The following is a 25,784-nucleotide window of genomic DNA, read 5'->3' as shown; positions in this document are numbered from 1 at the left end:
TAATCGGCTAACTATAGGGATCTTCTCAGATGGTTGTGGAAATGCTCAGTTATTGCCTAGAGCATGTTTTCAATGTGATGTCTATTACTTACAGACCTGTGGAACAGTGATTGGCACAACATTTGTTCCAGCATTTGCAAATCTTATCATGGGTATGTGGGAAAGAGAAGTACTACATTCTGAGTAACTTCAGGAATACAGAGATAACGTTGTGTTGCGGAGCCGATATATAGATCGTTTCATCATGTAGGATGGCTCCACACAGGACTGGCTACGCTTTGCCTCCATAATCAATGCAAACACCCATAACATCAGATTTACTGAGCATCATGATAATATAGAAATCATATATATATACCGGGACGGTACAGTGTATATTGAGAAAAAACACATGCTGAGTTCTGTGCTTAGAAAATCCTCCATTACGAATGCAGTATTACATGCAAAAAAATGCCACCCTATGAACCTTATACACAGCATAAAATATGGGGAGTTCATTGGAATCAAAAGAAACAGTTTGAATCAGAGTTTGGTAAACTCGCACAACAGACAGCAAGAACATTCATGGAACGTAAATATCCCTGGGGCGTTATTGACCTTGCCTATGAGAAAGCTATGGGCCATAAAAGGGAAGACTTATTAACGGAAAGGAATGTGCAAAGTAATAAAAGAGAAACAACTTAGATTTATCAGCACTTTTAGCAATCAAGCACAGAAGATCAGGAACATCTTGGGTAAATACTGGAAGATTAAGATTCTTAGAAAAGACCGCTGTCCAGTCATTTGGTCGACAGACAATTGGTCGACAGACAAATGGTCGACGCAATTTGGTCGAAAGACAAATGGTTGAATTTTTTTTTTATTTTTATATATATTTTCTAGGTTTTCGTTTAGGAAAAAAAGGGTTTTTTAGCAAAAAAAGGGAGTTGGGGGTGGGGGGGATCCCCCCCAAAAAAACAACAAAAAAACAATGTGAAAATACAAAAAGAAAATTCGACCATTTGTCTTTCGACCAAATTGCGTCGACCATTTGTCCTGTCGACCTTTTTTTTTGACCAAATGACCTGTAACCGAAAAGACCATGGCATCAGTTCACATACTGGTGAGAGAGCCCAGCTAATCCTCAGAAAACCATATAAATTAGAACCTTATTGGTGCCAACTTTTTTTAAACAGGAAATTGTAACCTATTAATTGGCTATCTGGGCAGATAAAATGCTTCAGTAAGTGAAGTAAGTTTAAAGCATGTACATTTTGAATCAATATCAAAGAATACATTCACCCACACACGAAAAGGGAATAATACTAAAATGTCACCCCAAAATTTCGACCTTCATTACTGTGCCTTTGCGCGGTAATAAAATGCCGACCCCCCGCCCCCACTACACCGACGAATGTGAGCAGGGGTTTCAGGGGTGTCCCCCGCTTCCATTAGATAGTAGCGGGGACAATAAAGTAAAAAATAAGTAAAAAAGAAAAAAAGTCCCTGCGATGCCAGTTCAGACCCACGTTAGTGGACGAGAACTGAAGCCGCAGGGTCGGAGAAGAGACGGAGGCACCCTTCAAGGTGTGTTGCCGAAAAGCTAAGTGGGTAGGGGTAGGCAGTTATGGGGATGCAGGGCACAGTGATCTATGTGATCACTGCACAGCGCAATAATGGGAGTCGGCAATTTAATGGTCCACATTATGGGCGGCGCAGTGATCACATAGATTCACTAAAAGGACCATCATAAACAAAGCATTAACATGTGACAGTGCATTTGCGATTCATGTAATCCAGTGCAGTTGTGAAAAATGGTATGTGGGGAGCACTATGCATGTAGCGAAAACACGCATTATACAGCATATGCAGGCTATACAAAACAAAGACCCAGCATATGCATTAGCCAAACTCTTCAATGGTGCACACAAAGGAGAATTGGCATCTTTTAGATATTTTGTGTTTGATAACGTAGTCACAAATCCCTCTGAAGGAGCTAAAGAAGGATATTGCGGCAAAAGGAATCCAAGTACATTGTAGAGTTGGACACCAAAATCCCAACGGGACTATATGTGGATGAAGAGATGCACGTTTTTCTGGGGACATAGATGCGATGGATGATTTGAAATGTAAGGCACGTGTTTATCATTGCATTTATAGACAAATAGAGAGAGCATTTTATATACAAGCGTTGAGTGAAATATATGTATTCTGTCAGGTTACTCTTTTTTTTTTTTAACAATTTGCAGTAGGTTTAAGGTTGTGGGCAAAAGTGTTATATTTTCTTTACTAATCTATTTTGCAAAATATTTGCAGTCTATAGGCCCATTGACATTTGCAGGATTTGGAGGCAGCATAATCATTAATGTGTGACCACATAAAGGACTGTAACATGCCTTCACCACAGGAATGCACACATACGTTTGGACGTGACATATTGTCCAATATGACTTACTGTGTTACTAGAAAAATATATGATAACTTGCACTAGCACTGTAGGCAATTATTCAAATAGTCCCACTATGTGAGTATAGTTGTATCCTGTCAATGCACTAAGATATTAGTATCATGTTGAAAGAGAAAATGTAAGAACCAGTTTGCAATGTGCTCTTATCGTACCCTGGATGATAACACATTAGTAACTGTATGGGGAATTGGCCCGAAACATTATGCAAAAGCTTAGGAATCAATACAGGACTCAGACCACTTTCTTACACTTTGAATTACATGCATACACTAACAAGGTGGTTCAACAGTTCAGTATGAAGACTCAAGGGGGATGGGCAACATGACCACATTGACCCTATTGCACTTTACCCATGAGAGTGTTTCGTAAGCAATATCAGTTGTCAACATGCTCTTTAACCGCAGCAGTACCTAGCTCTACGCACTTTATGAGAGCACTTTATAAGTAGTAGAATTTGCTATGATGCCTTTTAACAGCATTAGCACTGTGTATATTTTAGTGCGGGCTTGATAACAGCTGAACATGTATCTGATAGTGAAGAGGTCACATAAGGGAGAACCAGGGATTGATATACTTGGGTTTCTCATTTGAATACCTACATTAATGGTTAGGCTGGACATAGGAAATTGTAGCAACAACTACAAACAACTTGGAAAGTCTGATTGTATTATGAACCTCCATGTGGGGGTCTTGTTTGACAATCATGTCAAAGGCAACGAATTACAAATATGTCTAGGTTCTGAGGATGACAACAAAAAGCACTATGTACTTCATCAGTAAGGATATTAATAGGGTCAATCAAATTTGCATTATGACCTTTATGTTTAAAAGGGTAAAGTTACATTAACATGTAGTCCTTGTGAATCAAATAGCACTGTGCACTTTACCTTATACGAACTTATAGCAGGCAATAAACCAAACAGCAGCACTATGCATTTTATTAAGATCAATATCCCACATAAAGCATATGTACCTGATTTTAATTATGACAATGCAGGCATATGCACACAGTTACTGATGAAATAATAAATAATGGTAAAATAATAATTAATTGTTAAGTACCATGGCACATATCTGAAGTTCGTTTATAGACCATGAAAGGAAATGCTGTAAATATTCACATGTTATGCATCCAAGTCCAGACATTCTAAGATGGCGGCTGTTTTTGTAAACTCAAACAGTGGAACCTGTGAATGAGTGAATATCAAGATGGACAATGACACCACTCACAACACGTTTAAAAGGGGTGTTTCACATGTATGTTTTTCAATTCTGAGGAAGCCCGTAATAGTGAAACTCGTCAATTGTTAGGTGCCATAAATAAAAGCCAGTTATATGAGATAGAAATAAGAATGAGTGCCTTCCACTGGCTCCCACAAAAGGGCCCCTGCTTTAACAAAGCTTTCTCAAAGCTGCTCCCGTTCTGCATGACTGAGCAGCTTACTTCCACCAGGGGCCTTCGTTCATATGTATCTTCATGAGCTCTGGAAGCAACCAAATCTTGCACTGACCAGACCCAAAAATGCAGTCATCAAAGATTGGAATTTGGGCAAGAAACTTCTCGCTATCTTATGTTCTGTTTCTTTTTCATTTTCAGAATGACCCAGCAGTATGTCATGATCTTCATCCCTGCACTTCCTGTAAGTTGTCTGGCTACTTTTCTCTGTTGCTTGAAATGTCATCTTGAAAGCTTTTTTAACCACTGTAGAGCAATATACATGGCACATATTTGTTTTTCATGATCGAAACAATATAGAACTAGTCAAAAGTAGATACTGCTGAAATTCTTTCCGCCAATGCAATGAAAACTGTGTGCAGTCTCAATATTGGACAGGATCCTGCATGGTTGCAGACTATGCAGAGATTTCTTCAAAAGGCACATGTCTACAGATTGAAAGGGTTAATCATGACCTAACAGCTTTTATAAGAACAAACATTTGCATGATCATTTCTTTAATACAGCACTTTTACAAAGGCAAGATTTGTTCAACCTGCAAAAGTGTCTCCTAAGCATGTTTTGATGAAGTTCTGCTTATGTTGAGAACAAAGTCATGGAGAGTAATGGGCACCCATTAGTAACGTATTGGCCATTGGCGGTTCTGAATACAAGTAACTACAGTAAATAGCGCTACTCTATTCCAGAATCTGGAATTACTTGTGTTTTTAGTTCCTATCAATTTTCCCTGTTTTTGCCAATGCTGTTGGTCCTGATAACCTAACTATGGATCTACTGCTAAAAGTTGTCGTGTTTGGAGCCTTATCAAACCACCATCCTCCCGATTCCCACTTCTTCCATCCACAAGGAGAGGTTCCCCTGATAAGTGCTTTTCCTCTCCCAAGGAACTGTAGCTCCTTTCTTGGGTCAGTGTGTGGTGTTTATTTGTGAACCCAGTGAGGACTACAGAATGCATCAAGCAGCGTCTCCTTTGTTGTCATTCCCAGAGTCACTGGAAAGAAGTAAGCGCATATGATGCCCACCACTCGCTGGATGAAAATCCAATAAAATTCTACTTTTACTCTGAAATTTGAACTAACAAAAGTAATGAAGGCTGTCCAACTGTGACCAAAGAAGTCGTGGGTGGAAGGTTTTGAATTATCTGAACCACTGGCGTTGCTCTGGGCAACCTTCCACACCACCGTTTATTAGCCCGTCTGCGCCATTGCAAAAGAGGTCCAGCCATATGCAAATCAATCAGGTACTGCCACCAATGGGAGCAGCCCTGCCCATACTGCTAGTCCAACTGTCACAATTTGAATTCCAGTCATTGGAAACTGAGAACATTTCCCGCCTTCAATCAGTAGCACTCTAGGATGTGTTGGAGCCAGGGGTGTTGCAAGGTCTGTTAAAGATCTGGTGCAACTCTTAATGTCGGGACTGTCAGGACTCTGGGCTAGCTAGTCTTTTGGTGCTAGCCCCTGCGCTCCTATCGAGGGCTACAACGTAAAGACCCGGGCTATAGCCCCCTCAGTCCCCGTGCCCCATAGCAACACCTCTGGTTGGAGCCGCTCCCAACTCTGGATGAGGGATGGGTGAGAGGCTGTCCCTGACAACTACCAAGTGTGATGCCTATCTGAAAATACTAAAGGATTTCTTGAATGAGAGTGCTGTCCAATTCGCCCTATGTAAAAGAGGATAGGCCCGATATTAGTAACCACTCTGGTTGTGTGTTGCACTGGCTGCTCCCGTTGTTATGACTGAGGAACCTCTGCTTAACACACACAGTTTGTTGCCTCCTTCAAAGCAATGTTGAGAGAACTGACAAGTTGTCTCCAGTCGAAGCAAAATGAGTTGTGTTTCTGCAGGCTAGCCTCAACTTGGCATCCTGTATGACAGAAATGTAACAGTTGCCAATTGCAACTGCTTGGTTAGAAAGAATACAGGTGATTATGTTTAGGCATGGGCTAAAATAGGGTATTTAAAACAAAAAAGAATCAGCCAGGGTACTGCAACAAACAACCGTTCAAGCCTCAGTACAACTGCGATTCTAAACAGATTACCGGATCCAGGAAAGAAAAGGTGAGGGAAGGAAGGAAAGAGCAAGCAGTGTTATACATAGCTGGTTCCCATCTTCAGAGTATGGAGCTCGATTGACGGCAGCAGGTAGTAATTCTGCTGTGGTGCTGTGGAGCCTGCAACCTTCCAGTCCTCTGAGGTGCAGATGTGGAGCTTTCAGCATCCCTCTAGCTATAATTGTAGTATCATTGTACTCATATATAAGAAAGGACCCTCTGCCAACTCCCATACATATTAACCTGTTAAAGATCTACAGGCCGATTCATGGAAATAATGGGCGCGGAAAAACCGGCACACGCGTGCGAAAACGTGCGATTCGCAGTGGCACAGAAAAAATCGCAGAAAATCGCACAGAAAACAGCGCACATCCATTCATGGAAGCACGGGCACGCGCGAAATGTGGGATGTGCGCTGAGAAAGTGCGCGGCGCACGCTGGCGCATGCTGGCGCACAGGTCATCGAACGGCGTGCGATAAGGCCACAGCGAATTCGCATATAGCGCAGCGCACAGAACAAAAGTAGGCGTAACACGGGGCGTCACACGCAGAATGGGGAACAACTCGTGAAAATGTGGGCGTCACGGGGGAAGTACAGGAGGCAAGTGCGCAGAACGCCCACACGCTCGCCTACAACACGTATTCATGGAATCGAATAGGGAAAAACAGCGCACGGCCAAAGACGCGCACAGGCCCATACATGTCCGCCACACGAAAGCAGGCGGTAGCGTCCCTGCGCAGGAAACAAATGTGCGCACGCACGAGAAGGCCCACACGCGATCGGGCCTGGGGGAGCGTGTGCGTGTATTTCAGGGGTGCGCGTGAAGTTCCACACGCGATTGGCCTGGGCGCGTGTATTTCATGGGCTCGCGGGTGTTTTCACACGCGATTGTCCTGGGCGCTTGTATTTCAGGGGTGCGTGAGAAGATTCACACGCGATCGGGCCTGGGGGAGCGTGTGCGTGTATTTCAGGGGCCTGCGGGTGGTCCCACATGCGATGGGGGCTGGGGGAGCGGGGTGCGTGTATTTCAGGGGCTCGCGGGTGTTTTCACACGCGATTGTCCTGGGCGCTTGTATTTCAGGGGTGCGCAAGAAGATTCACACGCGTTTTGGCTGGGTGCGTGTATTTCAGGGGTGCGCGAGAAGATTCACACGCGATCAGGGCCTGGGGGAGCGTGTGCGTGTATTTCAGGGGCTCGCGGGTGTTTTCACATGCGATTGTCCTGGCCGCGTGTATTCCAGGGGTGCGCGAGAATTTTCACATGCGTATTGGCTGGGTACGCGAATCCATTGGACCAAAGGCCCTTACAGCGCAGGCGCGTCTGTGACGTGAACTGCACGTCCTAGTATCAGCACTTGTAATAGGTCCTTAGCACGTATACGCGGAAGTGACGTTGGACGTGTGGTCCGGTTTAAAAGGTACGTGTAGGACGTCATTTCCTTGTACGTGCTTTTCGTGGAGAGCGAGTGGGTGAAATCTGTACTTCTTGTCGGTTCACACGCGAATTACTTCACAGCGTTTCGAGTTCGTACTCCCTGTTACCTCTGTCAGATTTTTTTTTTCTCTTTTTCTCTGGACCTGTTCCCTCAGACAGCGTTCACTTCTCCTGTAGTCCTGTCTCCTCAGACAGCGTACAATTCTTCTTTTGGCGGGGGTGTTACTTCACACACTTTTTCCAGGCAGACGGTGAGTTGCGCACCTATTTTCCAACAGTGCTTGCCCCGTGTGTCGCGTACCCCTTCAGAGGTCATTGTAGGCTGCATGTGACACGCATACGTTCATTATTGTGTTTCTGGGTGCCACAGCGTAGTGCGTGTTTTTGTTTACACGCACGTGGTCTACGAGGGGTCGCTTGCACGTCATTTTCTGTTATTGGGGTGCCTGTGCATTGCGTGACCCGTCATCTTTCCCCAGGGGTTCCATTCAGCCTTGCAAGTGCATTAGGGTATGAATACCATCTAGTACCCTACCCCTTTGACCCCCAATTGCCCAGGACAATATTTCCCTGCTACTCCCATACGCACAGCTACATCAGTGCCATGTCTGGGAGGCGAGCAAGAGGTAAGGGTGGCAAAGGTGGCCGACCCTCAAGAGGTGGGCGTGGTGGGCGCGGTAGGGGACGTGGCCGGGATTTGCAGGCTACCCCTAGCACCCCACGTGTGGAGGACCAGTCGGGGAGACCCATGCCCCCCCCCATGGTTGAGGAAAACGTGGCGGACACCATCGATGCTCAGCCCTTGTTGGACCCGTCCATTGTGGCACCTGACCTGGCACAGGCTGACTCCGAGACTGATTTCCAGGTCCACAAGTCTAGGCCACGGGTGGCCATGCCAGTCAGTGTCACCAGGCCACGTGTATCAGGGGCAGCCATGTCATCTGCTGCCCCAAGTAGGCGGGGTGGGAAGGCTGCAGGGGCAGATGCAGCTCCGTCCACCCCAGCTCTGACTCTCCCAGCCAGGACAGTGTTGGTCCCAGTCCGTCAGTCTGAGGTTCCCCCTGCCACTATCACACTCGAGCTAATGCCTGCAGGAAGTCAGATGGTCAGTGTGCCATTGCACACTACGACACAGTCCACCGGTGCTCCTGCCCCGAGTGGCCAGAGCGGCATATGCCACTCACAGTCCCCACCACCTTACAAGAGGAAGAGGAAGAGTGCACGTGCACTACAGGCTGATGCCCCAGACACGGCTACACAGTCCGGCACGCCGAGGAAGCCTAGCTTCAATGATGCCAAACTGAATCAACTTGTGCAGTACGTGTCCGATCATGACGCCGAAATGTTGAGCACTCCAGGGTCTAGGATCACACCTGCTCGCCGTCAGGCACACTGGCAGGCCGTCGCGGACAGCATAAGTTCCCTTGGGTTTATGAGGCGCACAGCTACCGAGTGCTACAAGCGATGGAATGACCTGAAGCGCAGGGCAAAGAGTAAGCTGGCCTCAAGTCATGCCGCAACTCTGGTGACTGGAGGTGGGTCTCCAGTAGAGGACATTGAGCCCAGTCCACATGAGAATGTCGCTGGGACCTACGTCACAGAGGAGCAGATCCAAGGTGTGGGAGAACTTCCAGATTACGAGGCATTGTCCGGTGAGTGCACATGCATGTGTGTGTGATCCATGTGTACGTTGCATGTGGGAGGGGTCCAGGGTGGGTGCCAGGTCAGGGTGTGTGTGCCTGAGTGGTTTGGGTCACCCATGTGCTTCATCCAATGCATTTTGCCCCCCGGGATTTGGGTATTGCAGTGTCCCTTCTGGCCACAGCAGGCATTTGCCACTATATTGCGCCAGTTGACCTTGAAGTGGCAACATGCAACAACATTGTTCCGTATTTCGCTGTGCACGTTCTGGCTGATTGTAGGAATACCCCCAGTTCTATTGCACATCACTCTGCCCTATTCTCACAAATATGACATGCCTATGGTACATGCCAACTGTGGGATGGCACTGCTAGCCAGCATGCATCTGATGTGTTGCCCTTCCATCTTGGTGTCATCAGTGTCTGACATTTACCTCCCCTTCCAACTCAGTGACAGTGCATGCATGTGAGGGACATAGTCATGTGGGACGTGTCTATCAAGTACATCTCCTGTAGCTTGTCTGGCCTATTTGTGTGCCATGGTGCTAATGCCTGTTTCCATTTTCTGTCTTTCATGTTTTTTCAGAGGATGACGCACTTGATGCTGTTGAGGGTGAGGAGATGGTGCTCACCCAGGAGGGATCTCTGACACGTCCGAGCATGAGTGGGGGACGTGGTGTGTTGGTGGGTGAGAACCCACTCTTGCTGCAGGGCATTCTCTCCAGGGCTGTATATGGGTGCACCTCCCCAGAACTCTTTTCAGGTGTTGATTCGGGTGAGACCCATGTGGATTCGCAGGTATGTGTTCATGGAAGGGATACTGTTCTGTCTGACCCACCTGCACCAGGGGTAGAGCCCACAATGGGGATGTCAGTGTTGGTAGGTGCGCCTGTGGTGGTTACGGATGCAGGGCCACACTCCGCAACATCTGATCCTGTTCCTGGGCCAGCAGATCAGAGGGGAAATGCAGTCCTGCAGCCTCAGGCAGTGCCGACACAGCGAGGCGCAGTTCGCCTTGCCCCAGACAGGTGTGGTGCCCGCCAACGCGGTGGCCGTCCGCCACCTGGCAATACCGTATGGGAGCCATCCATATATGGTATGGCCAACCAACAGGCAGCATCATCAGAAATGATTGCTCAAGCCATGGACAGGGTGGCCCTGGACAATCTGAGGGAATCAATTTCTCTAGATGCCCAGGGACAGAGGGAAGCCCTGAGGGGGGAGGTCCAGCACCTCAGGCAGACTCTACTGGACCTTGAGGCTTCCACTGTCACCAGGACAGAACAGCTGCTGGAGCGCGTCACCTGTACGCTCTCGGCAGAGATGCAGGCAACTCGTGCGGAGGTCCGGGCAACACGTCGGGTGTTGCATGGGGATCTCCGCACCATATCCCTCCAGAACGAGGCCTTCAACACCCGCATGCTTGCTGCAATGGAGGACCACACCAGGGCTTTGCGTGGGCTGCCTCCCATAGCACCACCACCTCCTGTGGCAGCAGCAGAGGTCGAGGAGAGCGAATCCAGCAGTGATTCTCCCACAAATTAGTAGCCGTGCAGGCCATGAGCCCATGGAGGTGTTTTATTTTCGCAACATTCACCCAGGTGGCTGTTGGTGAGCATCCTGTCCTCAGACCTCCTGGGTGGCCTCCCCCACCCCCCCTGTCCCCCACATGGCCATTTTTGATTTTTGCTTTTTGATTTTTGAGGTGCAGTGTGTTGCCTTGTGTGGCTCCCGTGGGCTTCCACTGTGTTCCGTTGGGCACATGCAGGCTTGTACTGAGTTTGGGTTAGATGCTTGGGTTTGTGAGACACACACCCCTCCTGCTTCCCGTTTCCATGGGCTTGCAAAGGGTGTGCCCAAGTGACAGTGAATTACACAGTGACGTTGGACTCCCATGAGCTATGTGGCCAGTCTGTAGTCAATACTGTGTATACATTCCTAGTGCATATTGTAGTAGTATTGTACACTGCATGGTGTATTGATGTGTGCTTGTGCTTCCATGTCTCCCTCCTAATTTGCAGGGTCAGTCCTCATGTCTTCGCAAGCCCGTCTACTTTGGAGATGGAGTTCATGTTGTTAGCAGTGCACTCGCAGATGTGGCTGGCACCAACACTGTACAGTAAGAGGTGGTCGATGTGCTGGCATCATCAGGTTGTAGGTCAACGTATCCTTTGGTATTTGGTTATGTTTGTTGTCATTTATACATGTATGTGGGCATACTGTGTGTGGGCAGTTTCCATTTGGGACACTGTACTCTGTGGCACTTGTGTAATGTTTAGGGTATGAATTTGTTTGCTCTCACATTGCATGACATGCCATGGTGGAGATGAGTGTGGGCCTTTTGGCAGGTGCCCCTCACTGCTGGGGGGTGTGGGTGCAGGGGGACATGGATGGGGGCCTGGGGGGGAGGCGTTGTGTGACATGGCACTGTTGTCATTTACTATCTTTGATGGTGGTAGTGATATTGGCATCATTGAAGTGTGTCTTTTGATGACACAGCATTGGTGGTGTTTGTGTAGGTAGGGTGGCACACAATGGTACACTTCCAGTTGTACAGTCTCAGGCTGGTATGGTTGTGACAGGTGACTCTCCATTGAGGCATCATCTTTGTCAGAATGAGTCATCATTGATTGTCAGCTGGTATGTGCCAGGGCTGTGCCCAATCCACAGGGGTGTGATTTTATGTGAAGTAATCAGCCACCAGCTGCGTGCGGGCTGCCTCCCCCCGTGCCCTTTCCCCTCCCATGTGCAGCGGGCGTGCATGTGGTTGGGGATGTGGGGGCACCACCATGTCCACGGCCAGGCCCCGGCGTGTTGCAACATTGTGCAGGACACATGCTGCCACTATGATCCTGCACACTACTGGGGGAGCGTATAACAGCTGCCCGCCAGAACGGTCAAGGGAGCGAAAGCGTGACTTGAGCACTCCGAATGTGCGCTCCACTATGCCCCGGGTTGTAATGTGGGCTGTGTTGTATCTTACCTGGGGTGGCGTGGTGGGGTTCCGAATTGGCGTCATCATGTGGGTGCTGAGAGGGTAGGCACTGTCCCCTGGGGAGGTGGTGATGGGTATCATTAGTGGGGTTGTGACATTACTCAGTATCTGACATGCATGCACGCGCAGTGGCATTTATACTCACCGAGGAGCCATGTATCGCCATGCCGCCCAGCCTCTATGTCCCGGTTTAGGGTAGACATTCTGTAGATGAAGCTGTCGTGGGTTGAGCCTGGATAGTTTGCATATACTGAGGTGATGATTCCCTTGGCATCACATACTACCTGGACGTTGATGGAATGCCAGTGCTTGCGGTTTCTATAGATGTGCTCAGTTGCCCTGGGGGACGTAGAGCCACATGGGTGCAATCAATGGCGCCTAGCACTTTGGGGAATTGTGCCACCCTGTAGTATTCCTGTGTGACAGCCTGCCTTTCTGCAGGTGTTCTGGGCAGGTATATGTGCCTGCGGACTGATGGGCGTGCAGTGATGATGGCCAAGACCTGGTGTAGGCAGCGTGACTGGGTGGCCTGTGACACCCCCCCCACTATGGCACTTGTCCGCTGAAATGATCCAGTGGCCAAGAAGTGCAGTACATTTAGGACCTTCTCCAGGGGGCTGAGGGCTTGGGAGCAAAGGGTGGGTGATGTGAGGTCATCCTCCCACTCACTGACCAGGTCGAGTATAATATGAGGTGGGAACCTGTACCTCCCATACACCTGGTCATCAGGCATCCCAAAAAGGCTGGTTCTGGGTGTGAAAATTCTGGCCCGGACTATCCTCCTCCTCCTGCGATACCCCACGGCCACTGCTGCTAGGAACAGTATATTCATCCTGGCGTCTGAGCTTGTTTGTTGTTTGCGCGCACTTTTATGCTGTGCGGGTCAACGTACGCCTGCTTCCTGCTGGCGTACGTGCTTCCGGATTGGCCACGTTCGATTCCATGAATGCGTGTTGTAGGCGAGCGTGTAGGACTTCCCGCGCACCCCTGAAATACATGCGCCCAGGCTAATCGCGTGTGGAACTTCTCGCGCACCCCTGAAATACACGCACGCATCCCAATCGCGTGTCAAACCACCCGCGAGCCCCTGAAATACACGCGCCCAGGTCAATCGCGTGTGGAACTTCTCGCGCACCTCTGATATACACGCGCCCAGGCCAATCGCGTGTGGAACTTCTCGCGCACCCCTGAAATACACGCACGCAGCCCAATCGCGTGTGGAACTTCTCGCGCACCTCTGAAATACACGCACGCAGCCCAATCGCGTGTGGATCTTCCCGCGCACCCCTGAAATACACGCACGCAGCCCAATCGCGTGTGAAACCACCCGCGAGCCCCTGAAATACACGCGCCCAGGCCAATCGCGTGTGGAACTTCTCGCGCACCCCTGAAATACACGCGCCCAGGCCAATCGCGTGTGGAACTTCTCGCGCACCCCTGAAATACACGCACGCAGCCCAATCGCGTGTGGATCTTCCCGCGCACCCCAGAAATACACGCACGCAGCCCAATCGTGTGTGAAACCACCCGCGAGCCCCTGAAATACACGCGCCCAGGCCAATCGCGTGTGGAACTTCTCGCGCACCCCTGAAATACACGCACGCAGCCCAATCGCGTGTGGAACTTCTCGCGCACCTCTGAAATACACGCACGCAGCCCAATCGCGTGTGGATCTTCCCGCGCGCCCCTGAAATACACGCACGCAGCCCAATCGCGTGTGAAACCACCCGCGAGCCCCTGAAATACACGCGCCCAGGCCAACGCGTGTGGAACTTCTCGCGCACCCCTGAAATGCACGCACGCAGCCCAATCGCGTGTGAAACCACCCGCGAGCCCCTGAAATACACGCGCCCAGGCCAATCGCGTGTGGAACTTCTCGCGCACCTCTGATATACACGCGCCCAGGCCAATCGCGTGTGGAACTTCTCGCGCACCCCTGAATTACACGCACACGCTCCCCCAGGCCCGATCGCGTGTGGAAGCACCCGCGAGCCCCTGAATTACACGCGCCCAGGCCAATCGCGTGTGGAACTTCTCGCGCACCTCCGATATACACGCGCCCAGGCCAATCGCGTGTGGAACTTCTCGCGCACCCCTGAATTACACGCACACGCTCCCCCAGGTCGCGTGTGTTACTTCTCGCAATGGTACAGGGTTGGCGCAGCCCTTTGCGATGGTTTTGCGATCTTGATGGCTTTTCCTTGCGCGAGGGCGTTCTTGGGGGCGTAACTGGCGCTGCTGCAGGGTCGCTGCGATACTCTGCGCCACGGCTTGTTTTGGAGGATTATTCCATGAATACGATGTGCGCTGAAATGGATTTTATCGCATGCGGCTGGCGCAGACATTCGCACGGGAACACTGTGCGCCAGCCGCGTGCAATACTTTTGACTGTATTTCCATGAATCGGCCTGCTAGTCTGCAAGTTGTTCTCACACACAGTTTTGAACGCCTTACAAGATGGGTTGAAAAGTACAAATATCTTGAATTTGGTGCTGGGTAGCTTGAAAGCAGGGCTGTCTACAATCTGCCAGGTTTCCCCCCATTCCTGAACGTTATTCACAAATATTGCACTGTTTTTAGATTTTAGCAGTGCATTTCACCTTGCCAGTTGGTAAAATTGTGTACAAAATTGTCCCACATGAATATAGATCCACTATTTCTGAGGACGATCCATTCCCTTTATTAAGGAACCATAGCCCAAAATAAAATCTGCCAAGCAGGCAAACTAAGTAGGCCACTCTCAACTACACCTGTTACCTCCATAGGTTATCGTCTTGAATCTGGTGAATTTACCACATTAAACAGGCTTAGAAAAGTAGAGGGACCTTTCAAGTAAAGTAACTGGAAGAAAAACACAGATAAATAGACTTGCTTTGGTAGAATAGGGCATTTGAAGGAAACACCAGCCTTACATATTCGATCTGCATGATTTGCAGGGAAAAAGGCTTTTTATATTTGCCCGCTCCAACAATCCTATTCACCGTCTCCTATTTGCATCTTATAAAGTGCTGAGAAAACCTATCGGGCCTGATTCATGGAAGTGTTTTATAATGGTGCAATCCCATAGGAAAAATTCCAAGAATCAGGCCCATCCAGGCAATGCAGGGATTCGAATGTTAAGACCCAGGGTCATGATGCGAGTGTCCTGGTTTTTAAAGGGAGCCAAGGAAAGACCGATCTGTACCCAGGAAGATGTCTGACTGTCTCTGAGAAGTTTAAATAAGATCTTCATTTTGTTAAGAGTAAAAACTTGCACTGATCTCGCGGAGCGACATCTGTCATCAAGAGGTTTCATAACATAAGCAGAAGCGCTGTAAAACAAAGATAACGAAAAGTGGACAAACTGCCTTAAAGCAAATTAGCCACTCTGAATAATCGGTTTTTCGTTTTTGGCAGCTTTGCATGGCCCGAGAACAAAGGGGAGAAGGAGAACAAAGGGGAGAAGGAGAAGCTGGTCAAGAAGTCACCTCTATTTTTTAAGGAATATAGCAGGGATTGACCCTAGTGCACCAGGGGATGCTCTTTGAGCAGAACTTGGTGTTAATAGCATAGCAGTTCTAGTAGTGCGTAAATTATTGTAAGTCTATCTCAAAAACAATATATTTGATGCCCCAAATCCCATTAGACGAAATGTAGCTCAGGAAATGCTCGTCGCCAGCCAAAGAAAAATATACATGGTACAAATATGGGAACAGATTGATAAACAAATGGCACATCGATCTTAACCAAATTAATTCCCCAGCCGAATTAAAGATCATCCCTAGCGAAAAGGCTGTCAGACTTGAATATTCTACAATAATTAATTGTATATCCTTTCTCCCATCAATGTCATTTTATGTTGGCTTGTGACAGACTATCCATGAGAGAGGCGCTGTAAGCTCCCTGAATTCCCTAGAGCACAGAAAAAAATAATGCTAATGGTTCGACTAGACATTCTACCATTGACAGCCAGAATGTCTTGGCTGGTCGGCCGTAAAGAATGCTCTTGCTGGATGGAATACGAGGAAAGCATACCCAATTTGTTATTAATATGTCCTTTCTTGATTAACCTTAGAAGACTATGCTTTAAAAATTATTTTTGTAAGAACGGAGGGCAGTTCTGTTTAGGCAGTTGAACCCGTCGTCTAGCCGAAGTATTCCTTCTGCCAATGTACCTCTCAGCAGTACAAAAGGACTAACTGAGAGGTCTATTGACCCAAAGATGGAAAACGCCACAGGAAACCCGCTGACCTGCAAAGGAAGGTACAGTTAGACAACCAGGCAGTTCATTAATGTCAAAATAACAATGAACGAAAGTAACCGCTAGTACCTTAGTAAGCAAGGTTGTGGACCAGATATCAGCAGTTAATATTTCCTGACAAGACAGACGTTATCCTGCAATAAGGACAACAATAAACATGAGTCTAACAGGAAAAACCAGAATCAAGTATGTTTTAAACAGATGCAAAGAATGCCACAATACTTACCACAGAACAGTGAAGGAGAAAATGATAAAAGGGTCCGGGAAAAACAGCTTCAGTATAGTTCTAGTATCCTTGAAAATCCCCAGAGAGTCTCTAGTCCAGGAACGTGCAACCTATCACCCGCCGGCACGAGGACGCCTAAGAGTATTCCAATAGGCAGTCTCTAGTCCAGAAAGGTGCAACCTATCACCCGCCGGCACGAGGACGCCTGAGAGTATTCCATTAGGCAGTCTCTAGTCCAGAAAGGTGCAACCTATCACCCGCCGGCACGAGGACGCCTGAGAGTATTCCATTAGGCAGTCTCTAGTCCAGAAAGGTGCAACCTATCACCCGCCGGCACGAGGATGCCTAAGAGTATTCCAATAGGCAGACTCTAGTCCAGAAAGGTGCAACCTATCACCTGCCGGCACGAGGATGCCTAAGAGTATTCCAATAGGCAGACTCTAGTCCAGAATACAGAAGAATAGTGCAGGCTCAGAGGTATATTAGATGAATAGCGAAGATGACCAGGAAAGCAATCCAAAAAAACGGTGAGAAAAACTATGTTCAAAATACAATCCAATTACAGCAATGTGCGTGTGGAAGACAAGGTTGATGCCGCAGGCAAAAACAGGTCAGATGCAGTCCAAAATCAGCAACGTGCGGGCAAGGAACAGAGTTACAGGCCGATTCATGGAATCCACGTGCGCCGAAAAACGGCGCACGCCTGCGAAAACGTGCGATTCGCAGAGAAACTGCGAAAATCGCAGTGCAAGTGCGATTATCGCACAGAAAACATTGCACATCAATTCATGGAAGTCCGTGCACGCACGAAATGTGGGATGTGCGCTGAGAAAGTGCGCGGCGCACGCTGGCGCATGCTGGCGCATGCTGGCGCACAGGTCAACGAATGCCGTGCGATAAGGCCACAGGGAATTCGCACATAGCGCGGCGCACATAACAAAAGTAGGCGTAACACGGGGCGTCACACGCAGAATGGGGAACAACTCGTGAAAATGTGGGCGTCACGGGGGAAGTACAGGAGGCAAGTGCACAGAACGCCCACACGCTCGCCTACAACACGTATTCATGGAATCGAACAGGGAAAAACAGCGCACGGCCAAAGACGCGCACAGGCCCATACATGTCCGCCACACGAAAGCAGGCGGTAGCGTCCCTGCGCAGAAAAAAAATGTGCGCCAAAGTCCTACACGCGTGAGAAGGCCCATACGCGATCGGGCCTGGAGGAGCGTGTGCGTGTGCGTGTATTCCAGGGGTGCGCGTGAAGTTCCACACGCGATTGGCCTGGGTGCATGTATTTCAGGGGCTCGCGGGTGTTATCACACGTGATCGGGCCTGGGGGAGCGGGGTACGTGTATTCCAGGGGCTAGCGGGGGTTTTTACACGTGATCGGGCCTGGGGGAGCGGGGTACGTGTGTTTCAGGGGCTTGCGGGTGTTTACAGACGCGATCGGGCTGGGGGAGCGTGTGCGTGTATTTCAGGGGTGCGCGTGAAGTTCCACACGCGATTGGCCTGGGCGCGTGTATTTCAGGGGTGCGCGAGAAGCTTCTCACACGGAATTGGCCTGGGCGCGTGTATTTCAGGGGCTCGCGGGTGTTTTTACACGCGATCGGGCCTGGGGGAGCGGGGTACGTGTATTCCAGGGGCCTCTGGGTGTTTTTACACACGATCGGGCCTGGGGCAGCGGGGTACGTGTATTTCAGGGGCTCGCGGGTGTTTTTACACGCGGTCAGGCCTGGGGGAGCGTGTGCGTGTATTTCAGGGGTGCACGTGAAGTTCCACACACGATTGGGCTGCGTGCGGGTATTTCAGGGGCTCGCGGGTGTTTATACACGCGATCGGGCCTGGGGGAGCGGGGTACGTGTATTCCAGGGGCTCGCGGGTGTTTTAACATGCGATCGGGCCTGGGGGAGCGTGTGCGTGTATTCCAGGGGTGCGCGTGAAGTTTTTCACGTGATCGCGCCTGGGGGGAGCGGGGTACCACTCACTGTCTGCCTTGCGTGTAGAAGAACGCGTAGCCAACACCCGCTGTGAAGTAATAGCGTGTGAACCCCAACGGATGGAAAACACACGCACCGCACGAAAAGCACGTACAGAGCAGTGTAAAGACACGCAGGATCTCCAAGCCCTGCCAGGGCAACGCCCGTGCGCGAAACTCCATAGACGTGCTTATGCTGTAAGGGCCTTTGGTCCAATGAAATCGCGTACGCGTGCTGACGCGCTTACGCACTAAGGCCCTTTCCTCGAATTTCACGCTGACGTGCAAAGATTTTCACGTGCCAAATCACTCCGTATCAAGCTGGCCACGCGAAAACACACGGAAGACCACGCTTCTGCCCAGAAGGCTGAATCACTGCCCCCCAGTGCCCCGAGCAGCCTCCCACGTGCCATCTGCTGCTGCCTGCCTGCCTGCTGCCACCGTGCCCTGCCATTTGGTGCCTGCACATCAGCCATCTACAGGGGTCCAGTTGCTGTGTCCACCCCTGCTGGAACAGAAGACTCCCAACTCGGATAACATCGCTCCACAGCCCAGCCCCAGGACCCAGTTGCCCACCCACTCCTGCCCCTGGGGTTGCCATGTCGGGCACATCAACATCTGACACCAGTGGCAACCCCCGGCCAAAGGGGCAGAGGGGCACCAGCTTCACTGCCACCGAAGTTGGTGTCCTGGTGGAGCAAGCCCTGGGGCAGTATGATGCCCTCTTCGGATCGTCCCGCGCCAACAAGGAAGGACGGGAGAGGATCTGGGCCGACTGTGTGGTTGCCATCAACGCGGAGGGGGTGGCAACCCGCACCATCCAGAAGGTCAAGAAGCGCTGGGAGGACTTGAGGTCCAGGACCCTCATAAAGGCCCGGCGCCTCGTGGAGGGGGGCCGGGGCCGCATGAGTTCCATCCAGATGAGGGTCCTGGAACGCGTACACCCAGCGCTCCACGCCCAGGTCCTTGAAAGGGAGACCCGTCTGGAGTTGAGCGGTAAGTGGCCAAGCATTGCTGTGTGAGACAGGGCATGTTGCAGTGTGCTGGTTGTCTGATACTTTCCTGCATGTGTGACATAGGCCATGTACGCATGTATGTGCAACCAGTAATGTGTGAAACGCACGGTTGTTGCATGTGTTTAAGTGCGACATGGGGAGCCCTATGCAGATTGCACACATGAGAGCATGGCAGTCTGTTCCTGGACATGGGTGGGGGTGAGGGATGGGTGCTGGTGCCAGGTACATATATGGTATCCATGTCTGTGTGCCTGACCTGCGTGTCTGTGACTTGTGAATGCCATGGATGCATGACACATGTCTGTGACAATTTACAGATTCACTGATGCAGCCTAGTCATCCTTGTATGCACTGTGATTGGGGTGTACGGGGCCAGATGGATGTGACTGAGGTGAAGTGTGTGCATGTGATAGGCATGACCCATGATGCATGTGAGTATCATTACATTGTATGATTCGAGAGTCCATTGGACATGTATGGAAATGTCCATGGCATGCACCATGACTGTCACTGTGTGTGTTTTGCCTGGACTGACATGTGTTGTGGAGTGACATGATGGAAGTGTACTTTGACAGTGGCACTCATCTGCTATTGCTTCCTGTCTAGGGGACCATTGTACAGTACCCTGATGCTTGTATTCTATGTCTCCCTCTACGCAGCGGCTAGTGAAGAAGAGGGCGGAGACGGTGCTGTGGAGCAAGGCGGCAGGGATGCCCTCACGGCTGCAGCGGAAGGGGTGGGTGAGCCACACAGGAGCATGCTACGGCGGCAGACAGTGAGGAGCCATCCAGGTTGGTGGTTTCCACAGAGGAGGAGGAGGCCGCCACTGAGGCGCACATGGGGCCTGGTGGGGGCATCCCTGCTGGTGCAAGTGGTGCAGTCCAGGGGCAGGGGCAGGAGGCAGCACAGGTCACCGTGGAGGGGCTTGTGCATGTCACTGTCCCTGACCCTGTGGGTGCACCACCATGCACCAGCAGGGATGCCCTGTCCCAGGCCCGTCCGCAGGTAGAGGGGATGTCCATGTCATCTGACTCCCCTCCACCTGCGGACGAGGGGACCCCTGGCCGTATGGAGAAGGTCCTGATTGGGGTCGCGATGCGCACGGCTGTGATTTGTGATGCCGTGCGTGCTTCCCAGGTGGAGCACGCATGTCATCACGAAGAGCACCGTGCCGACGTGGCCCAATTGGGATTGTCCATGTTCGGGGGTTTCCTGAATGTGTCGGCCAATCTGGCGGCCCTCTCCTCCTCTGTGGAGACTATACGCCAGTCGTTCTCCTTGCCGTCTTCCGGCCCAGATGCCACCAGGGCCCCCTGTGGACCTGCCCTGACCAATGCAGCCAGCTCGGTGGGGATCCCATCCCTGCCACAGTCGGGAGTCAGAGGTCCAGCAGGGGTGGACACCACAGCAACTGGACCCCAGCAGATGGAGGATGTAACGGCATCATCGGGCAGGGCACGTGCACGACGGCATCGGTGGTTTCCATCAGCCTGGATGCCGTCGTGCTGGCACAGGCAGTTGCGTCGGAGGCAGCAGCAGGCTCAACGTGGGAGGCATCATGGCTCGGGGCCATCAACATCAGGGGTGCAGGCATCGGCCGGAGGGCAGGAGAACCCTGGAATGGGAGTGGCTTCCGTGTGGGAGCGGTTGTGCCAGCAGATAGGTGCGGAGCGGCAGCGGGCAGAGGAGGAACGGCTCACAATGGTCAGGGCGGAGGACTCCATGCGGAGGGCGCTGAGGCGGCTGAATGCCTCGAGGGTCTTCGCAGGGAGTTGGAGTTGGACACTGCATTATCCCTGCGGGACCTCGGGGCCAGGGAACATGCCCGCCTCCAAGCCATTGACCAGGAGTTCGATGATGCCCTGGCCCATGACAACAACCAGTGAGCCTTCGGACTAGCCCGCTGCCTTTGTATATAGTTATATAGTTAGTGTTAGGTTTCCTTTAATTTCTCTTTTTTATTTGGTTGCGATTGGACAATGCGCCACATTTTTGTATATAGTTCAGTTTTTAGTTAGTTGTCATAGTTAGGTTTCATTTGGTTGGGCTCATGGACCCGGGATTATCTTGTAAATAGTTCTTCAATGGCTTTTTTTATTTTTTGGATTTTTTTCATGGACATTCATCTTCTTTTGGTTGTTTTTCTTTGTGGTTTTTCTCATTTCATTTCCATTCAAGTTGATTTTCAATACATTTTTATTTTCATCCTTCAATGTGTCGTATCATCTCATTGCTTTCATGCATGTCATGTTGGGTGTTTTACCATTCACTTGCAGCCATTGTGTGTGACAGACATGTGTTCATTTGCATTATTTACATTGGGTGTGTAACATGTAATTGCCTTTGACATGTGGGTGGATGTGATAGTTGGATGGGCCTTTTGGCAGGGGAGGATGGCCATTACGGACATGATTGGGGATTGTTGGGACCCAGGTGCAGGGGGGCATGGATGGGACATGGGCGAGGGCCTGGTGGAGGGTGCCCCGCAATTCTGGGGGTGGGGGTGGTGGGGAACATGAGTTGGACATGGGTGGGGGCCTGCTGGCAGGTGCCCCACAGTGCTGGGGGTGGTGGGAGACATGGGTGGGGGCCTGATGGAGGGTGCCCCTGCACTGCTGGGGGGTGAGGGTGGTGGGGAACATGAGTTGGACATGGGTGGGGGCCTGCTGGCAGGTGCCCCGCAATTCTGGGGGTGGGGGTGGTGGGGAACATGAGTTGGACATGGGTGGGGGCCTGCTGGCAGGTGCCCCACAGTGCTGGGGGTGTGGGTGGTGGGAGACATGGGTGGGGGCCTGGTGGAGGGTGCCCCACAGTGCTGGGGGGTGGGGGTGGTGGGGAACATGAGTTGGACATGGGTGGGGGCCTGCTGGCAGGTGCCCCACAGTGCTGGGGGTGGGGGTGGTGGGGGCCTGGTGGAGGGTGCCCCTGCAATGCTGGGGGGTGGGGGTGGTGGGGAACATGAGTTGGACATGGGTGGGGGCCTGCTGGCAGGTGCCCCGCAATTCTGGGGGTGGGGGTGTTGGGGAACATGAGTTGGACATGGGTGGGGGCCTGCTGGCAGGTGCCCCACAATTCTGGGGGTGGGGGTGCAAGGGGACATGAGTTGGTGATCATTAGTGCAAGGAGACATGTGCCTTTGCTGGGGGGCATGCCCATGTTGGGTGGGCTGCCTGCGGGACATGACCATGGATGCAGGGTAGTCCCCTGTGGTGTGGGCTGCCTGCAGGGGCCGTGGAGGGTATACAGGGAACACCTGGGAGGACCCACACTGGCAAATCACATGTAGGACTCCCCGGCACCCCTGAAATACACGTACCCTGCTGAAATCGCGTGTAAAACTTTCCGCGCACCCCTGGTATACACGCACACGCTCCCCCAGGCCAGATCGCGTGTAAAACTTCGCGCGCACCCCTGAAATACCCGCACGCAGCCCAATCGCGTGTGGAACTTCCCGCGCACCCCTGGTATACACGCACACGCTCCCCCAGGCCAGATCGCGTGTAAAACTTCGCGCGCACCCCTGGAATACCCGCACGCAGCACAATCGCGTGTGGAACTTCGCGCGCACCCCTGAAATACCCGCACGAAGCACTTCCCGCGCACCCCTGAAATACACGCACACGCTCCCCCAGGCCCGATCACATGTGAAACCACCCGCGAGCCCCTGAAATACACGCGCCCAGGCCAATCGCGTGTGGAACTTCTCGCGCACCCCTGTAATACATGCACACGCTCCCCCAGGCCCGATCGTGTGTGAAACCACCCGCAAGCCCCTGAAATACACACGCCCAGGCCAATCGCGTGTGGAACTTCCCGCGCACCCCTGAAATACACGCGCCCAGGGCAATCGCGTGTGGTAATTCTCGCGCACCCCTGAATTACACACACACACTCCCCCAGGCCCTATCGCGTGTGAAACCACCCGCGAGCCCCTGAAATACACGCGCCCAGGCCAATCGCGTGTGGAACTTCTCGCGCACCTCTGAAATACACGCGCCCAGGCCAATCGCGTGTGGAACTTCTCGCGCACCCCTGAAATACACGCACACGCTCCCCCAGGCCCGATCGCGTGTGAAACCACCTGCGAGCCCCTGAAATACACGCACCAAGGCCAATCGCATGTGGAACTTCTCGCGCCCCCCTGTAATACATGCACACGCTCTCCCAGGCCGGTTCGCGTGTGAAACCACCCGCGAGCCCCTGAAATACACGTGCCCAGGCCAATCGCGTGTGGAACTTCTTGCGCACCCCTGTAATACACGCACACGCTCCCCCAGGCCCGATCGCGTGTGAAACCACCCGCGAGCCCCTGAAATACACGCGTCCAGGCCAATCACGTGTGGAACTTCTTGCGCACCCCTGTAATACACGCACACGCTCCCCCAGGCCCGATCGCGTGTGAAACCACCCGCGAGCCCCTGAAATACACGCGCCCAGGCCAATCGCGTGTGGAACTTCCCGCGCACCCCTGAAATACACGCGCCCAGGGCAATCGCGTGTGGTACTTCTCACGCACCCCTGAATTACACGCACACGCTCCCCCAGGCCCGATCACGTGTGAAACCACCCGCGAGCCCCTGAAATACACGCGCCCAGGCCAATCGCGTGTGGAACTTCTCGCGCACCTCTGAAATACACGCGCCCAGGCCAATTGCGTGTGGAACTTCTCACGCACCGCTGAAATACACGCACACGCTCCCCCACGGCCGATCGCGTGTGAAACCACTCGCAAGCCCCTGAAATACACGCGCCCAGGCCAATCGCGTGTGGAACTTCTCGCGCACCTCTGAAATACACGCGCCCAGGCCAATCGCGTGTGGAACTTCTCGCGCACCCTTGAAATACACACACACGCTCCCCCAGGCCAGGTCGCGTGTGTTATTTATCGCACTGGTACAGGGTTGGCGCAGCCCTTTGCGATGGTTTTGCGATCTTGATGGCTTTTCCTTGCGCGAGGGCGTTCTTGGGGGCGTAACTGGCGCTGCTGCAGGGTCGCTGCGCCACTCTGCGCCACGTCTGCTTTTGGAGGTTGGGAATCCATGAATACGCTGTGCGCGGAAATTGGTTTTATCGCACGCGGCTGGCGCAGACATTCGCACGGGCACGCTGTGCGCCAGCCGCGTGCGACACTTTTGGAAGGAATTACATGAATCGGCCTGTTAATCCGTAGGCAGTAGCAGGTCAGAGAAACAAACCGAGGTCAGATTTCCAGTAAAGAAAATGACGGTACCAATGGGAGAAGATAAAAACAGGGTCAAAAACATAGCCAAGTTCAATAAACAGATATTCGAGTACAAGAACGCAACACTGCAGAATGCGGATTCAGAAGCCCTGAGTGCACTAGCAGGCCGGGTGTAAGAATGAATGAAATCAGCTGATTTAGCGCGAAGAGCGAGTCAAACGTGCCAGAACACGTGACCCGCTGAAAACAGAACACCAACGTTTCCAGAGCAACCCCCGAAACGTCTGGTGATGTGTTTGCACAGAAAAACGGGTGTTGTGTACTTTTGGTCTGCGTGTGACAAAATGACCAGATGTCCTAATTGTGGAGGAGGGAGACAATAATCCACGAGATGGTACGCCAGGAATCTTACAAACAGGTGATTTCCTGACAATTTTGTTAAGTTTGGTATTCGGGACACTTCGAAAGTGATGTCTCTTTTTATGAATTGGAACGATCTGAATTTTATATCTGATAAATGTACTTTTGTAAAGAAAGGACTCAATGTACGGGCAACCATTTTTAAAGTATGGTTTTAAAGTGATATTTATATAAGTATCCATTTTTAATTACTGTTAATGGCTAACGCTGAATAAACTTTTTACTAATACCACTACTCTATTATGGATCCTTATTTTCCATCCCCTGTTAAGGATTTATTTCCCTTTTTTATTGCCACTTTTGTAAAAAGTTATGTTTATCATAAGGGTGCCATTTTGAACCTTTGTATTGACCCGGTAGAGCAAATGTGGTGCACAAAAGTCTAAGTCTGTAGATCTGAGCCCAGTCGTTTAGAGATTCAACGTATTAGGGAAGGAGCATCATAGTGACCACATCTGTCAACAGCTGGGGCTGAAGCAGCAGAAGCTGAGTTCACCAGGAAGTCAACAGCAGAGTCAAATCGGAAATGAGGTGGTGTGAAGAGGTTGTGCAGGGGGTGATAAACACTCCACTTTGATAAGGGGGAAATCAAAGGGGCAGAGCACTTGTGAGCGAGTCAGCATTTGCACCCAACACATTTTTAAACTGAACTAGAAGTGGCCCAGGATCTGTGTAGTGGGGCATGCAAAAGAGTGGTG

General features: G+C 51.2%; 1 protein-coding gene across 2 annotated transcripts in view; it reads left to right on the top strand.

The window, feature by feature from the left end:
• Nucleotides 1-25,784, top strand: part of LOC138488295 (multidrug and toxin extrusion protein 2-like) — a 398,530-nt gene that overhangs the window by 145,228 nt on the left and 227,518 nt on the right. For both annotated transcript variants that reach the window (XM_069615178.1, XM_069615177.1), the window contains exon 5: nucleotides 4,044-4,086. In XM_069615178.1, the coding sequence (XP_069471279.1) occupies nucleotides 4,044-4,086 (43 nt within the window). The remainder of the gene's footprint in view (nucleotides 1-4,043; nucleotides 4,087-25,784) is intronic.

Source organism: Ambystoma mexicanum, chromosome 9 (genome assembly GCF_040938575.1).
Source record: "Ambystoma mexicanum isolate Mex_15411 chromosome 9, UKY_AmexF1_1, whole genome shotgun sequence".
NCBI lineage: Eukaryota > Metazoa > Chordata > Amphibia > Caudata > Ambystomatidae > Ambystoma > Ambystoma mexicanum.
The sequence above is the reverse complement of the archived record's forward strand: the minus strand, read 5'-3'. Positions and strand labels throughout refer to the sequence as shown.